Genomic DNA, 18094 nt, shown 5'->3' with positions numbered 1-18094 from the left:
ACTGCTAACAAAGTTCCTGCTGCGATCAACTTGGAATTACCCCCAATATTCGTGTAGACCTATCCACTGTTAGGATATTCACAATAATGCACACTAGCAGTACACTTGGAATGATTGCATCATCTTTTAATGATGTCACTGGGTTCTATAAATGTGTGCCCCCATTGTTTATATAGGCGGTCAGCACACTAATGTAAAGGTGCGTAGACACTTGGCGAGAAAATTAGCAGCGGCGCTCATTTTCACCCTTCCTGAACGACGGCACCCTTCCTGAGCGACGGCACTCATTTTCACCCTTCCTGAGCAGCGCTCATTTTCACTTTTCCTGAGCGACGGCACTCATTTTCACCCTTCCTGAGCGACGGCGCTCATTTTCACCCTTCCTGAGCGACGGCGCTCATTTTCACCTTTCCTGAGTGACGGCGCTCATTTTCACCCTTCCCACCCTTCCTGAGCGACGGCGCTCATTTTCACCCATCCTGAGCGACGGCGCTCATTTTCACCCATCCTGAGCGACGGCGCTCATTTTCACCCTTCCTGAGCGACGGCGCTCATTTTCACTCTTCCTGAGCGACAGCGCACATTTTCACCCTTCCTGAGCGGCGGTGTCATTTTCACTCTTCCTGAGCGACGGCGCTCATTTTCTCGGCAAGTGTGTATACCGGCAACGATGAGCAATGATTGGCCCCACGGGTCGTTAATGACCCTTGCTGTCGGCTGTGCAGGCAGCTCAATCTGGACTGTTGTCCAAGTGCTGCCTGCATGGCCTGGCCGCTACGTGATGTCACTGTGTGATGTGAACGTACATATCGCTCAGTGTGTATGCCCGGCTGCCGACCGCCCAGCCCGAGAGGGGGAAACAGTAGGCGATGTCGCCCATAGAGCACGTCGCCTAGTGCGTACCCACCTTGAAACTCGCAATATATGTTTTATTTAGTATTCTTGTGTTTCATTTATATATACAGTAAGACACAATTGACAAATATACAAATAAATTCCTGTAAATATTTGTTTCCAATGTACAGATCTGATCTTGTCTGTTGTTGTATGAAAGGACTACATGAACATATAAAGAACCCTACCTAGAAGATAAACTTTATTGAAGCTGAAGTTCCACTTTACAGCATGGAACAAAACGCTCAGCTGTATTGAGGTGCTATTTAGGAAACGGCAGAAAGCTGATTTATAATGTGCTGCTGTTTGGGGTGGGTGGTGGAGAAGGATAACCTCCAGTGTGGAGCTGATCAGGAGAGTGAAAAAGATGATCCATAGTGAGGTGCTGCACAGGAGAGAAACATAGAATGTGACGGCAATAAGGACCACTTGGCCAAACTAGTCTGCTCCTTTTCTAACCATATTGTTACCTCAAACCCTATTTGATCCGTATATCTTTGTAAGGATATCCTTACTGTATGTCCATCCCATTCATGTTTAAATTGCTTGTACTGTCGGAGCCACTACCACCTCTGATGGGAGGCTATGCCACTCATCCACTGCCCCTTCTGTGAAGTAATGTTTCCTTAAGTTTCCCCCGAACCTACTTCCCTCCAGTCTCAGTGTATGTCCTCGTGTTCTAATACTTTTCTTCCTTTGAAGAATGTTTCCAAGGAGGCACCTTCTTAAAACCCTTGATGTATTTGAAAGTTTCTTTCATGTCGCCCCCCCCCTTCCCTTCTTTGCTCCAAACTATACATATTAAGATCTTTTAGTCTTTCTGGGTAAGTTTTGTGATGTAGGCCATGCACCATTTAAGTTGCCCTTCTTTGTAAATGCTCTAATGTATTTATATCCTTCTGAAGATATGGCCTCCAGAATTGAACACAGTATTGTAGATGAGACCGTACCAATGACCTATACAGTGGCATTATTACTAGTTCTTACTTCCTGCTGCTGATTTCTCTCCCTGTGTTACCAAGCATCTGACTTGCCTTCCTCATTGCTTACCTGCCTTTAAGTCACCTGAAATAGTGACTCCTAGATCCCTTTCCTCCTCAGTAGTTTCCAGTATAGTGCCATTAATACTATATTTAGCCTTTGGATTTTTGAGACCCAAGTGCATGATTTTGCATTTTTGGTATTGAACTGTAGTCGGAACTCTTGACCATTCCTCTAGCCTACCTAGATCATCAATCATTTATTTTACCCCTCCTAGTGTGTCTACGCTGTTCATACCTTTGTGTCATCTCAGAGGCACATCTAGATAAAAGGAGGTCCGTGTGCAGACTCCATCTGGGCCCCCCTCCTCTCTTGCAAGCGGCGGTGTATACTCTGGGCACTAGAGTCACAATAGGACCCTAGCACTGTTCCAGAGTCTAGCGTGCATGCGCAGATCTCTGAGAAAATGTTGCGGTGGCCATTTTCCCAGTGAATAGTTTGAATGTGCGAAATGCCAGGAAAATGGCCACCACGCCATTTTCTTGGTGATTTCTGCAGCGCTGCTAACTCCAGAGGGTAAGTATTGAAAAAAATGAGTGCGGGGTGTGCAGTGTGGGCCCTTCTCGACCCTGGGGGCACGTGTGCACCCTTTATAAATACGCCAGTGTGTCATCTGCAAAAAGGCATAAAGTACTATCCTTTCAATACCATTTGCAATGTCACCAACAAAGATAGTATAAAGCGCTGGTCCAAGTACAGATCCTTGGGGTACCGCTGGTAACATTTCCCTCCTTAGACCACACTCTATTTACTACAACTATGTTTCTCTGACGTCCTAGTGGATGCTGGGAACTCCGTAAGGACCATGTCTATTCCCCATGGTCCTTACGGAGTTCCCAGCATCCACTACGGACTACGAGAAATAGATTTACCGGTGAGTAAAATCTTATTTTCCTATCCTGCAACCAAGATCTTATCCATATAACCACGTTAGTATCTAATTAAATCTCATGCTTTCAAGTTTATTTAGCAGTCTGGGATGTGGGACAGTGTCAAAAGCCTTACTAACGTCTAGATAAGCTATATCTATGCACCCCCTTTATCTATTACTTTAGCCACCCAGTCAAAAAAAGTCAATAAGATTTGTTTGATATGTTCTCACCCCAGTAAATTCATTCTGTTTGGGATCCTCTAAATTGCTGGATTTGAGATAATCTACAACTCTTTCTTTTAAAAGTGTTTCCATCCATTTCCCTGCAACTGATGCAAGGCTGACTGGTCGGTAGTTGCTTGCCTCTTCCTTGCTTCCACTTTTTTGTAGTGGGACTACATTTGCTCTTTTCCAGTGAGGTACTGATCAGGAGAGGGATGGGGATGATCTATAGTGAGGTGCTGTACAGGAGAGGGATAAGGATGATCTATAGTGAGGTACTGATCAGGAGAAGGACAAGGATGATCTGTAGCGAGGTGCTGTACAGGAGAGGGATGAGGATGATCTATAGTGATGCACTGTACGTGAGAGGGATGAGGATGATCTGGAGAGGGATAAGTGAGGTGCTGTACGTGATAAGGATGATCTATAGTGCTGTACAGGAAAGGGATGAGGATGATCTATATTGAGGTGCTGCTCAGGAGAGGGATAAGGATGATCTATAGTGAGGTGATGTACAGGATAAGGATGATATATAGTGAGGCACTGTACAGGAGAGGGATGAGGATGATCTATATTGAGGTGCTGCTCAGGAGAGGGATAAAGATGATCTATAGTGAGGTGCTGTACAGGATAAGGATGATATATAGTGAGGCACTGTACAGGAGAGGGATGAGGATGATCTATAGTGAGGTGCTGTACAGGACAAGGATAAGAATGATCTATAGTGAGGTGCTGTATAGGACAAGGAGAAGGATGATCTGTAGTGAGGTTCTGCATAGGATAAGGATGATATATATAGTGAGGCGCTGTACAGGATAAGGATGATATGTAGTTAGGTGCTGTACAGGATAAGGATGATATGTAGTTAGGTGCTGTACAGGATAAGGATGATATGTAGTTAGGTGCTGTACGGGATAAGGATGATATGTAGTTAGGTGCTGTACAGGACAAGGATGATATGTAGTTAGGCGCTGTACAGGATAAGGATGATATGTAGTTAGGCGCTGTACAGGATAAGGATGATATGTAGTTAGGCGCTGTACAGGATAAGGATGATATGTAGTTAGGCGCTGTACAGGATAAGGATGGTATGTAGTTAGGCGCTGTACAGGACAAGGATGATATGTAGTTAGGCGCTGTACAGGACAAGGATGATATGTAGTTAGGCGCTGTACAGGATAAGGATGGTATGTAGTTAGGCGCTGTACAGGATAAGGATGATATGTAGTTAGGCGCTGTACAGGATAAGGATGATATGTAGTTAGGCGCTGTACAGGATAAGGATGATATGTAGTTAGGCGCTGTACAGGACAAGGATGATATGTAGTTAGGCGCTGTACAGGACAAGGATGATATGTAGTTAGGCGCTGTACAGGATAAGGATGATATGTAGTTAGGTGCTGTACAGGATAAGGATGATATGTAGTTAGGTGCTGTACAGGATAAGGATGATATGTAGTTAGGTGCTGTACAGGATAAGGATGATATGTAGTTAGGTGCTGTACAGGATAAGGATGATGTATATAGTGAGGTGCTGTACAGGATAAGGATGATATATAGTGAGGTGCTGTACAGGATAAGGATGATGTATATAGTGAGGTGCTGTACAGGATAAGGATGATATATAGTGAGGCACTGTACAGGAGAGGGATGAGGATGATCTGTAGTGAGGTTCTGCACAGGAGAGGGATAAGGATGATCTCCTGTAAGGGGGTGTTGTGGTAAAGGTTTAGCTTTAGGAATGCAGAGTATTAGACATGTAAAAGTGCTGTTAATAAGGGGGAAGCGATCACTGTAAGTAAATGCTTAGTGAGGGAGAGATAGAAGGTGGGGGCTCAGGTGCAGTTACTGTATTGAGACCATGCAGACACAGTAATGAGCACTATGATTGTGTAGAGGCTTTCGTCCTAATGTCAGACTGTCGTCAGGCCTGCAGAGATACATGGGTAGCTTAACCCCTGCAATTCTGGCCTGAACAGCATTACACTATGCAATGTGAGAAATGTATAATGCAGGTGTGGGCTCATCATTGTATCCACACTTAGAAATGGCTCGTGTAATATAGATTGCTGTGTGAGTTACTTATCATGTATTGCTACTCTTGAAGTTGAAGATATTAGAAAATCCTTATGGTAGAGTACTTGTCTCATTGACTTGGCTGGTTTGATGTTCGCAACAATAACATAGAAACATAGTATTTGACGGCAGATAAGAACCACTTGGTCCATCTAGTCTGCCCCTTTTATTTTATTTTTTTTTTACATTATTTTGATCTCTAACCTTGTTTGATCCTTATTTCTTTGTAAGGATATCCTTATGTCTATCCCAAGCATGTTTAAATTGCTCTACTGTCTTAGCCTCTACCACCTCTGATGGGAGACTATTCCACTTGTCCTCTACCCTTTCTGTGAAGTAATTTTTCCTCATATTTCTCCTGAACCTCCCCCCCTCCAGCCTCAGTGCATGTCCTCGTGTCCTATTGCTTCTCTTCATTTGGAGAATGTTTCCCTCCTGGACTTTGTTAAAACCCTTGATATATTTGAAAGTTTCTATCATGTCCCCCCTTTCCCTTCTCTGCTCCAAACTATACATATTGAGATTTCTTAGTCTTTCTGGGTATATTTTGTGATGTAGGCCATGCACCATTTTAGTTGCCCTTCTTTGTACAGTTTCTAATGTATTAATATCCTTCTGGAGATATGGTCTCCAGAATTGAACATAGTAAATACGATCGGCCCAAACTGTAAATTATTCTTGCACATATAGGGAATCTGCAAAATAAGACTATTGTGCCTAAAGGAAAGCCAGTCATTGACCGACATTGATGTGTCCAGTATTTGTAAATCCCTGAAATTATAATTGTAACACTGAATTGTTTGAACAGGGCAGAAACATTGCAGGTGCAAGCAAACCGCAAATGTACATATAGTCTATAAAAATGGCTGCGTTTTTGCAAAACAGGTAAGTAAGGTCCTGTATATCAGTGGTTCCCAAACTATTGGTAGGTTCAGGAACAAATCAAATTATTAATGGGCAATGGCCAAACCCAGTGGTGTAGCTTCCATTTTTATAATATGTGGATAAACAGAAGTGCAGCCGTATCCACCACCCCGTAACTGAACGTAAGGATGAAATGGAAGCCAAATTTACTTTATTTAATATTATTTTCTGAATTTCTCAATAACTTTTGGCATGACACAAATGCTAATACTCTAGGGTGCCATGAGTCAGGAAAATTTGGAACCTTTGCTGTATATGGAAGCTCTGGAACCTCTGCAAGCTGGCTGGTCAATATTCAATCCATGGCACTTGTCCTAATGTATCAGTGCCTGTTTTCTTATAGAGTGTAAGCTTGCGAGCAGGGCCCTCTTACCTTGCTGTGTGTCTGTTATAACGCCGTCTTGTATTATTACTGCTCTGTTCCCAATTGTAAAGCGCTACAGAATATGCCGGTGCTATAAATGTTCTCTTCTTGATTGTCACAAGCGCTCCGATATTTGAACGCACAGTCCTAAACCTCTTCTTCAATCACTTTGACGGGTTACGTCTCATTGTTTGGTGCTTCGTGTGCTGCCAGCGCCGCAGAAACACGCAGTTGGGCTTATTTAATAACCGTTCATAGAGCAGCACTACAGGAGTCAATTGAGGATGGAGAATTGGGTTCTTTTTGCCAAGAATAGGCCTGTTAGCCACTGTATGGAAAACCTGGTATACCTTTGTGTTATAGGGCTAGTTTATATGTTACAGTTGTCTCTTATTTATTCCTGCACTATGTAATTAGATAGATAGATAGATAGATAGATAGATAGATAGATAGATAGATAGATAGATAGATACTATAGATAGATAGATACTATAGATACTATAGATAGATAGATAGATAATAGCAGCTTTTCCACAGATGGTGATGATACATACTCACCATCTGCAGTAGACTATAATAGGGATTGGCTGCACAGGATCTGGCACAATGTAATGTTATTATTAATATATTACATGTGTGTATATATATATATATATATATATATATATATATATAGATAGATAGATAGATAGATATATATATATATATATATATAGATAGATAGATATATAGTACATGACCTATATATATATATAGATATATAATATATTATACATATATATATATATATAGATATATAGATATATATATGTCTATATAGATATATACTGTACATAACATATATTTTTAGATAGCTAGATATACACACATATATACAAATAAAAGCAGAGACACTGTGAGAGCCCTATCGGTGTATGATGTACTACCAGGCGGCTCCGGGCCGGGATTTGCTGCTCCCTCCTCCCCCCTCTCCTCCTCCACCTCCTCCCCCCTCGCCTCTCTCCTCCCCTCCGCAGGCTCCGGGTGTCTCTGCCCCTCTCCCTGTGTCAGTTTCCTGCGGGCTCTGCTCGCCGCTGTCCCGGGTTCCCCATGCCTCTGCCATCGGAGCTGCACCCGGCTGTGCAGGCGCGCTGCGGCCGGCGGGCTGGGGTGGCCAGCAGCGGGGAGGAGAGGGGGTGAGACCGGCCGCCGTGCGCTGAGACCTGCCGCTACTGCCCCCGGCGCCGGGGGGCGCTCTCTCTCTCTCGCAGCCATGTACCTACTGGACCCCGAGCCCCCGCAGATGGAGCGGGGCACCCCCCAGAGGAAGACCGTCTACCGCATCTCGCTCACCCTGGTGAAGAAGGAGCTGCTGGCTGCGGACGCCCGGCTGCTGGAGAGGTGCCCGGAGGAGGAGGAGGAGGGGGGAGAGGAGCAGGACACCTTCCCCCCGCACCCGGGGCTGAGGAATTTCAGGACCCGCAGCACTGGACAGCTGGAGCTGGGCCGGCTCCGGGTCACCCGGCCGTCACCCAGGGGTGCCCGCACCAAATGTGGCCACACACCGGAGGAGGAGAAGGCCAGCAGCCCAGGAGATGCTGCATTGGGCAGCGCTGCTTGTGGTGGAGCAGCAGCAGTTGGGTGCCCTCCTGCAGGTGCCCAGCCGGTGCCAGTGACTGGTTGCACTGTACCAGAGTCCCCCCCTGCTGCCCCAGGCCCGACCCCAGCTAGCACCGGGGACTGGGCTGCAGCTGTGGTGGAGGGGGCCTGGGATAGGAGGCAGCCCAGCCTGCTCAGGAGAAGCTTCAGCTTCAGACACTGGAATGGAGAACTGCTGAAGATCAGGAGCCTGACCAGGGAGAAGCATCACAGCAGCTCCAGCTGCCTCCCTCACCCAAGGGCAGAATCCACTGAACCCATGCCTACCACTCAGCCCATGCCCACTGCTGATTCCATGCCTGCCGCTGAGAAGCGGAACACCTTGGACGTGGGGGAGGTGCTGAACAGAACAGACCCCCTGTCTGACCTGGAGAGGTGGGAGAGAAGCAAAAGCAAGAACAGGACCTTGGATAATAGTGACCTGCAGAAGCTGTCTGAGATGGACCTGGACAGGAAGGGCCAGGAGAGGAGGCTACTCAGGTTCTTCAGTGGCATCTTCTCGCGCAAGGATGGCACCCCAGTCTCCTTTACCAGCCCTGGCGGGCGGTCGCCCAGGACCGGCCACTCCAGGTCCAGAGGCTACTTCAGTAGCTTAAAAAGACCTGCAGCGGATAACATCCAGTCCAGCTCTGAGAGTGTCAATGGATCCTTTTACAAAGGTGCATTTCTTTCTTCTTTTCTTGTTGTCCCCTCTCCATCCATTTGATTCTGGTGATCCGCAACAGCCGGTCTCAGAGCTGTCATGTAGGATAGGTGGTTAAATGCACGCTCTCTTATGCCCAATATTGCCATAGTCTTTAGGGGGTTGGTTTGTTTACAGGTGAAATCTCTCTGTTGTGCCCAGGCCCCATGTTTTATAGCCAGGTGTCTGCCTTCATTCAGCAGCAGCACAGGAGGTATGCCCTGACAGGTGTAGGATTTCAGGTGATGAGAGACGGCGTGGATGTTTAATTTGGTGTGTCTGCAACTTTGTGGATGCCTGGCTTGTTAGACATGGGATACAGGCGGTCACATCTCCCAACTTCCAGCATCTGTAGTGACCACGTGGATTAAATGGCCTGACCAGGTAAGAAGCACCACCGCTTTGTCTGACTACTGCTTTAACCTTTGCAGTGCTAGCGTACTGGATCCTTAATTCATTCACCATAGCAGGTTTATAAAGTGGTCCTGATGGTTGCACTCATTGTAGTTATCCACTGCATGAAGATCGTGATCATTTTATCCATTGTGTGTCTGAGTAGTCACCTTGTCACCCGCAGCTTACCCAGTCCATTGTATTGTGCAGTTGTTGTTCTTTTGGCATTGTCATGCGTTGACAGCTGTCATTCCCAGTGAGAATATCGAGCTTTCATGATACAAAAGTCTTGCATCCCGCAACCATGTGACATAGAGCAGGCCAATCTTTTTGTAGGTGACTGTAAAGTCGGCGTTTCACTTATAAACCTAACAAAATGTTAAATGAATATGATTTAAATGCAAATAAGTGTTGACAGTGCAGCGTAATTAATATTAATATCTGTATATTTACATGATCTGGACGACTTATTATACAAATCCTTTATTGTGCCGCTTTGGTATTGGCGTGATTTGGTGGATGCCACGTTCCTTGTAATGCCTCTGTCTCGTCAGGATAAAGAGCTGCAGTTTTGTTGTAATGTGGGTCACCCTGGCCACTGTTTTGATAAACTGGTCACACTATGACATGACCTGATAACATTATGGCAATCTTATTTACTGGTACATGTAGTCTGTGATGGCACCATAGTGATAGGATTTATAGGCTGCATATTCTGAATATATTTGTGTTTTAAAATTGTTTTTAAGGCAGTTTGATGTAATAACTTTGTGTATAAACAGATTGGTTAGTGTTTGTTTTCCCTTTTATCTTATCCTAGCTGTCAAATCTGCCCCTTCTTGACTTTTTTTTCTATTTTGCTGCGTTTCAGATTAGTCTTGTGATTGAAATCTTTTTAATACTTTGTACTTACTTTTATTATACTTTTTCTTGTTATAAATCAAAAAGTTCAGCAAGTTAGTTCTTATTAATGGCCAACTAATAATTAAACATTATACAAACCTTTGGAACTCTGGTTCCTTTCTTTGGCAAACATGTAACTTGCAGAGGTAACTAAGTCCCAAAACTTTGCAATATAGTTAGTTATTCATGTTTGTAGCACTTATGGCACTGACAGTATCATCTGTTATATGCTTTATCAATTACACTATTGGCAAGGGTTATCTCACCAATACAGCATACTAAACCATGAGCACTCCCAGATGTTCTAAATGCATTCACTATCCAAACCTGTTAGTTTATGCATATTGGAAAAGCTAATCTCATCTGTGTGATCTGACAGATATCCTGCAACACTTGCACAATCCGCAATTGTCAAACAGTCAAGACCCCTGAACTAGGCTGACCATATTATCCATTTAACCTGGGACACTCATGAATTACACAGGCTGGCTGACTACATGCCTGCATTTCACCTGTTTTAAGCAGCCACAGAACCTGTGTAATTCATGATGTTCTAGGTTAAGGGGATAATATGGCTAGCCTACCTAAACACACCCATACACATGATATGCAGTAACCTCTAAGGCCAAATGCAATAGAGTGATGGGCCCTACACACTGGCAGATAATACTGCACGATATGAAAGTTCTCGTTCATTAATGAACGAGAACTCGTTCATATTGTGCAGTGTGTAGGCACCAACGATTAACAATGTGCGGCCCCGCGCTCGTTAATCGTTGGTGCCCCGTCGCTTATGCATGCAGGCCAATATGGACGAGATTGTCCATATTAGCATGCAGTGCTATGGAGCCGGGTGATGGGAAAGGTGAAGAAACTTCACTCCCCCCGTCACCTACCCCACGCCGCCGGGGCGCCGACGGCAGCTTGTCGGCGGATCTGCCAGTGTGTAGGGCCCATGAGAGTTTCAGAAAGTGAGAGATTTGGTATGGTTTTTCAGGTTTTTTTTTAAGGTGGCAATCATTTACACTGCAAAACCAGGTTGATCTTTCTGTGTAAATGATTGCCACTTTAAAAAAAACCTGCAAAACCTTATCAAATCTCTCACTCTTTGGAACTCTCACTCTATTACATTTGGCCCATAGTGTCCAAATCTTAGGGGGCCCAATTGGTGGTGTTTCAGTGGTCTTCATGCATCCAAGTGTACCAGTTGTCTCCGTTAACCTATGAATGCTCACAGTAATCCTCTTTCCCCAGCCATATTCTTTGTAATTTGTGGACAATTGATGTTAAAACAACCTAATTGGCTGCAAGATTGCAAAGTGTGTGAACACCTAAAGTGTTGAGCAGGAGGGTTGGGCAATTCTACCGGCAAGGTAGAAACCCCATTCACCCTCTTATACCGATTTTTGCTGATGGCAGGTTTACCTTCTATACCTGCTCATAGCATCAAACATGCTCTTGGATGTATGATGCTGTCTCGTTTGGCACAGATTTCCACCTCCATTGTGTTTTCTTATTTTTAATGACTGCGCTTGCCTAATGCATTTTGCCAGCTTTAGTGCGTTGTGGTTTTTGTAGTGCTATATATATACTTGTTTCCGGAAATCTGCTTTGATGTGTGCAAACAAGTGTTGTTTGCCCAATGTGGCAATATCCAGCCTCTGGTGTGTATATTTTGTTACCGTCTTTAACATTTAAATGTGTAATCCTAAATCGATCATTTATGTCCCTCCAGTTGGGACTACAACTCTCAGCATGCGTTGCAAGCTTGGAGTGCTAGCTCCACAACAGACGGGAGGTACCAATGTTGTTCAAACCTTAGAGCAGTACTTAGAGCAACCTTGGGCACTACGGATGGAGTAATGGTTAGCATTACGGCCTCACAGCACTGAGGTCATGGGTTCGATTCCCACCATGGCCCTAACTGTGTGGAGTTTGTATATTCTCCCCGTACTTGCGTGGGTTTCCTCCGGGTACTCCGGTTTCCTCCCACAATCCAAAAATATACTGGTAGGTTAATTGGCTCCCAACAAAAATTCACCCTAGTGAATGTGTCTGTGTGTACATGTGATAGGGAATATAGATTGTAAGCTCCACTGGGGCAGGGACTGATGTGAATGGGCAAATATTCTCTGTAAAGCGCTGCGGAATATGTGTGCGCTATATAAAATAACTGGTAATAAATAAATAATAATAAATAGAGCTGATCTGCCCCTTGTCATCACTCGGTACCTCTGTAGTCACTTTGAGTGCTGGGAGGTCTGGCTTTCACATCTCCTTGCTGTGCTTTCTCATTGCTATAACCGTAGAACTAAACTTTGGCATTTGCTGACATAGTTTTTTTCCTGTGCATTAAAAGAGGTGGTTTTTAGTATAAAGCCGGAGAACAACCTTGGAAGATTAGGTGCTGATTTGGCGTGACAGTACATGCAAAGCTCGGGTGAGATATGACAGCCCTGGGAATCTCATAGATTTGGATTTCAGAGATCAGCCAGCCTGGGATTAATTAACTGTGCTCTGAATGTTTGTGGAATTCCCTGGAATCTCGCTGCTGGTGTTCAAGAAAATGTTTATTGTCTTGTTGAAGCTCAAAAGCAAAAATGCATACTAAAGTACATCACTCGTTCATTCCCAAAACATGGAACTATAGGCATGGATCCAGTTGGTGTTTCAGTCGTCAAGTGGGTATATGGATAAAGGAGGCTTGTAGGATTGGGTAGGCAGGTCTTTTTACTGTGATTGCGGGTTTAAGTATTTAGTTGCCCTTTTAATATTGTACATCAGTTTTATTTAGGTAAACGTGTTTATATGGCGTTGGGGATAGCATAGCATTATATCTAGCCTAGGTTGCAATTTGCATACTCGTTAGTGTTCACATTTAGAAGAGCGTGGGTGTCTAGTCAGTTGTGTGCTCATTTATTCATTGTTTTTTAATTAAACACACAATAAGATACTTTAGGAGATGTGTTAAAATGACATGTTTCCTATATCAACCTATCAGAATGTAGCTATCATTTATCTAGTATAGTCTATAAAATGATAGCTAGAATCTGATAGCTACACTTCCCCTTTGTATTCCTAGAATGAAAACAAATCTCTTCCCAATCCAAACTTTGCCGAGATTTATCAATGCTAGGAGAGAGATAAATTGCACAGTGATAAAGGGGTCTATTCATGAAGCAGTGAAAAGAATGGAGAAGTTACCCATGGCAACCAATCAGCATTGAAGTAACATTTAGAATTTGCATACTAAAATTATGCAGACCAGCTGATTGGTTGCCATGGACAACTTTATCACCGTGAAATTTATAACTCTCCAATGCTTGATAAATCTAGGCCTTTATTTGGAACTTTCTCATTAAATCTGACCACACATTACGCAATCTGGTCGTTTGGCCTCAGCAGCTGAATCTGTCAGTCGCTAATGTGCAGAGCTGATTTTCTTCACTCCTTGTTGCGTAAAGGGGATGTCTCTAAGGTGGTCATTCCGAGTTGATCGCTCGCTAGCAGTTTTTAGCAGCCGTATTTTCGTGTATTTTCGCTTTGCAGAAGTGCGAACGCCTGTGCAGCAGAGCGCCTGCAAAAACATTTTGTGCAAAACAAGACCAGCTCTGGACTTACTCTTCGTGTGCGTTGATTCTAACGTTGGTGGGTTGGCTTTTGATGTCACACACCCGCCCAGCGTTCGCCCAGCCACGCCTGCGTTTTTCTAAGCACTCCCTGAAAACGGTCAGTTGACACCCAGAAACGCCCCCTTCCTGTCAATCTTCTTGCGGCCGCCAGTGCGAATGAAAACGTCGCTAGAACCTGTGCAAAACCACAAAGAACTTTGTACCCGTACGATGCGCGTGCGCATTGCAGTGCCTACGCATGTGCAGAAATGTCGATTTTCTCTATCGTCCTAAGTGGATGCTGGGGTTCCTGAAAGGACCATGGGGAATAGCGGCTCCGCAGGAGACAGGGCACAAAAGTAAAGCTTTTACAGGTCAGGTGGTGTGTACTGGCTCCTCCCCCTATGACCCTCCTCCAGACTCCAGTTAGATTTTTGTGCCCGGCCGAGAAGGGTGCAATTCTAGGTGGCTCTCATAAAGAGCTGCTTAGAGAGTTTAGCTTAGGTTTTTTATTTTACAGTGATTCCTGCTGGCAACAGGATCACTGCAACGAGGGACAGAGGGGAGAAGAAGTGAACTCACCTGCGTGCAGGATGGATTGGCTTCTTGGCTACTGGACATGAAGCTCCAGAGGGACGATCACAGGTACAGCCTGGATGGTCACCGGAGCCACGCCGCCGGCCCCCTCACAGATGCTGAAGCAAGAAGAGGTCCAGAATCGGCGGCTGAAGACTCCTGCAGTCTTCTTAAGGTAGCGCACAGCACTGCAGCTGTGCGCCATTTTCCTCTCAGCACACTTCACACGGCAGTCACTGAGGGTGCAGGGCGCTGGGGGGGGGCGCCCTGGGAGGCAAATGTAAACCTTTAAAAAGGCTAAAAATACCTCACATATAGCCCCAGAGGCTATATGGAGATATTTACCCCTGCCTAAATGTACTAAATAGCGGGAGACGAGCCCGCCGGAAAAGGGGCGGGGCCTATCTCCTCAGCACACGGCGCCATTTTCTGTCACAGCTCCGCTGGTCAGGAAGGCTCCCAGGTCTCTCCCCTGCACTGCACTACAGAAACAGGGTATAACAGAGAGGGGGGGCAAAATAAATGGCAATATATTAATATAAAAGCAGCTATAAGGGAGCACTTAATCATAAGGCTATCCCTGTCATATATAGCGCTTTTTGGTGTGTGCTGGCAGACTCTCCCTCTGTCTCCCCAAAGGGCTAGTGGGTCCTGTCTTCGTATAGAGCATTCCCTGTGTGTCTGCTGTGTGTCGGTACGTGTGTGTCGACATGTATGAGGACGTTATTGGTGTGGAGGCGGAGCAATTGCCAAATATGAGGATGTCACCTTCTAGGGGGTCGACACCAGAATGGATGCCTTTATTTGTGGAATTACGGGATAGCGTCAACTCGCTTAAGCAGTCGTTTGCCGACATGAGGCGGCCGGACACTCACTTAGTGCCTGTCCAGGCGCCTCAAACACCGTCAGGGGCTGTAAAACGCCCCTTGCCTCAGTCGGTCGACACAGACCCAGACACAGGCACTGATTCCGGTAGTGAAGGTGACAAATCAACCGTATTTTCCAAAAGGGCCACACGTTATATGATTTTGGCAATAAAGGAGATGTTACATTTAGCTGATACTACAGGTACCACTAAACAGGGTATTATGTGGGGTGTGAAAAAACTACCAGTAGTTTTTACCGAATCAGAAGAATTAAATGACGTGTGTGATGAAGCGTGGGGTGCCCCGATAAAAAACTGCTAATTTCAAAGAAGTTATTGGCTTTATACCCTTTCCCGCCAGAGGTTAGGGAGCGCTGGGAAACACCTCCTAGGGTGGACAAAGCGCTAACACGCTTATCAAAACAAGTGGCGTTACCCTCTCCTGAGACGGCCGCACTTAAAGATCCATCAGATAGGAGGATGGAAAATATCCAAAAAGGTATATACACACATGCAGGTGTTATACTACGACCAGCTATTGCGACTGCCTGGATGTGCAGTGCTGGGGTAGTTTGGTCAGAGTCCCTGATCGAAAATATTGATACCCTGGACAGGGACAATATTTTACTGTCGTTAGAACAAATAAAGGATGCATTTCTTTATATGCGTGATGCACAGAGAGATATCTGCACACTGGCATCACGGGTAAGTGCTATGTCCATTTCGGCCAGAAGAGCTTTATGGACACGACAGTGGACAGGCGATGCGTAGAGGAGTTATTTGGGGTCGGTCTATCGGATTTGGTGGCCACGGCTACGGCCGGGAAATCCACCTTTCTACCTCAAGTCACTCCCCAACAGAAAAAGGCACCGACCTTTCAATCGCAGCCTTTTCGTTCCTTTAAAAATAAGAGAGCAAAGGGCTATTCATATCTGCCACGAGGCAGAGGACGAGGGAAGAGACAGCAACAGGCAGCTCCTTCCCAGGAACAGAAGCCCTCCCCGGTTTCTACAAAAGCCTCAGCATGACGCTGGGGCTTCGCAAGCGGACTCGGGGGCGGTAGGCGGTCGTCTCAAGAATTACAGCGCGCAGTGGGCTCACTCGCAGGTAAATCCCTGGATCCTGCAGATAATATCTCAGGGGTACAGGTTGAAATTAGAGACAGAGCCACCTCGCCGTTTCCTGAAGTCTGCTTTACCAACGTCCCCCTCAGAAAGGGAGACGGTTTTGGAAGCCATTCACAAGCTGTATTCTCAGCAGGTGATAGTCAAGGTACCTCTTCTACAACAAGGGAAGGGGTATTATTCCACTCTTTTTGTGGTACCGAAGCCGGATGGCTCGGTAAGGCCTATTCTAAATCTGAAGTCCTTGAACCTGTACATAAAGAAGTTCAAGTTCAAGATGGAGTCACTCAGAGCAGTGATAGCGAACCTGGAAGAAGGGGACTTTATGGTATCCTTGGACATCAAGGATGCGTATCTCCACGTTCCAATTACCCCTCACACAGGGGTACCTCAGGTTCGCTGTACAAAACTGTCACTATCAGTTTCAGACGCTGCCGTTTGGTTTGTCCACGGCACCTCGGGTCTTTACAAAGGTAATGGCCGAGATAATATTTCTTCTTCGAAGAAAAGGCGTATTAATTATCCCATACTTGGACGATCTCCTAATAAGGGCAAGGTCCAGAGAACAGCTAGAGATGGGTTTAGCACTATCTCAAGAGGTGCTAAAGCAGCACGGATGGATTCTGAATATTCCAAAATCCAAATTAATGCCGACAACTCGTCTGCTGTTCCTGGGGATGATTCTGGACACAGTTCAGAAAAGGTTTTTCTTCCCGAAGAAAAAGCCAAGGAGTTATCTGACCTGGTCAGGAACCTCCTAAAACCAGGAAAGGTGTCTGTACATCAATGCACAAGAGTCCTGGGAAAAAATGGTAGCTTCTTACGAAGCAATCCCTTTCGGCAGATTCCATGCAAAGGGATCTGTTGGACAAATGGTCAGGGTCGCATCTTCAGATGCACCTGCGGATAACCCTGTCGCCGAGGACAAGGGTATCCCTTCTGTGGTGGTTGCAGGAGGCTCATCTATTGGAGGGCCGCAGATTCGGCATGCAGGATTGGATCCTGGTGACCACGGGTGCCAGCCAGAGAGGCTGGGGAGCAGTCACACAGGGAAGAAATTTCCAGGGAGTGTGGTCGAGCCTGAAAAAGTCTCTTCACATAAGCATTCTGGAACTAAGAGCAATCTACAATGCTCTAAGCCAGGCGGAACCTCTGCTTCAAGGAAGACCGGTGTTGATCCAGTCGGACAACATCACGGCAGTCGCCCATGTAAACAGACAGGGCGGCACAAGAAGCAGGAGGGCAATGGCAGAAGCTGCCAGGATCCTTCGCTGGGCGGAGAATCACGTGATAGCACTGTCAGCAGTATTCATCCCGGGCGTGGACAACTGGGAAGCAGACTTCCTCAGCAGACACGACCTTCACCCGGGAGAGTGGAGACTTCATCCAGAAGTTTTCCACATGCTATTAAACCGTTGGGTAAAACCAATGGTGGACATGATGGCGTCTCGCCTCAACAAAACACTGGACAGGTATTGCGCCAGGTCAAGAGATCCGCAGGCAATAGCTGTGGACGCGCTGGTAACATCTTGGGTGTACCAGTCGGTATATGTGTTTCCTCCTCTGCCTCTCATACCAAAGGTATTGAGGATTATACGGCAAAGTGGAGTAAGACTAGTGGCTCCGGATTGGCCAAGAAGGACTTGGTACCCGGAACTTCAAGAGATGGTCACGGACGCTCCGTGGCCTCTACTTCTGAGAAGGGACCTGCTTCAGCAGGGTACTTGTCTTTTTCAAGACTTACCGCGGCTGCGTTTGACGGCATGGCGTTTTGAATGCCAGATCCTAAAAGGAAAAGGCATTCCAGAAGAAGTCATTCCTACCTTGATAAAGGCAAGGAAGGAAGTCACCGCGAAGTATTATCGCCGTATTTGGCGAAAATATGTTGCGTGGTGCGAGCAGCGGAGTGC

General features: G+C 45.7%; 1 protein-coding gene across 7 annotated transcripts in view; it reads left to right on the top strand.

Annotated features, from left to right (window-relative positions):
- The window catches only part of AGAP1 (ArfGAP with GTPase domain, ankyrin repeat and PH domain 1), a 636024-nt gene that overhangs the window by 296206 nt on the left and 321724 nt on the right, over positions 1-18094 (top strand). For 3 of the 7 annotated variants that reach the window (XM_063933227.1, XM_063933226.1, XM_063933225.1), the window contains exon 1: positions 7404-8689. The exons of the other annotated variants lie outside the window; for them this stretch is intronic. In XM_063933227.1, coding sequence (XP_063789297.1) covers positions 7645-8689 — 1045 coding nt within the window. In that variant the 5' untranslated portion in view covers positions 7404-7644. Of the gene's footprint in view, positions 1-7403; positions 8690-18094 lie in introns of those variants that run through there. 7 annotated transcript variants of the gene reach the window in all.

This window comes from Pseudophryne corroboree, chromosome 7 (genome assembly GCF_028390025.1).
Source record: "Pseudophryne corroboree isolate aPseCor3 chromosome 7, aPseCor3.hap2, whole genome shotgun sequence".
NCBI classification, from domain to species: domain Eukaryota; kingdom Metazoa; phylum Chordata; class Amphibia; order Anura; family Myobatrachidae; genus Pseudophryne; species Pseudophryne corroboree.
The sequence above is the reverse complement of the archived record's forward strand: the minus strand, read 5'-3'. Positions and strand labels throughout refer to the sequence as shown.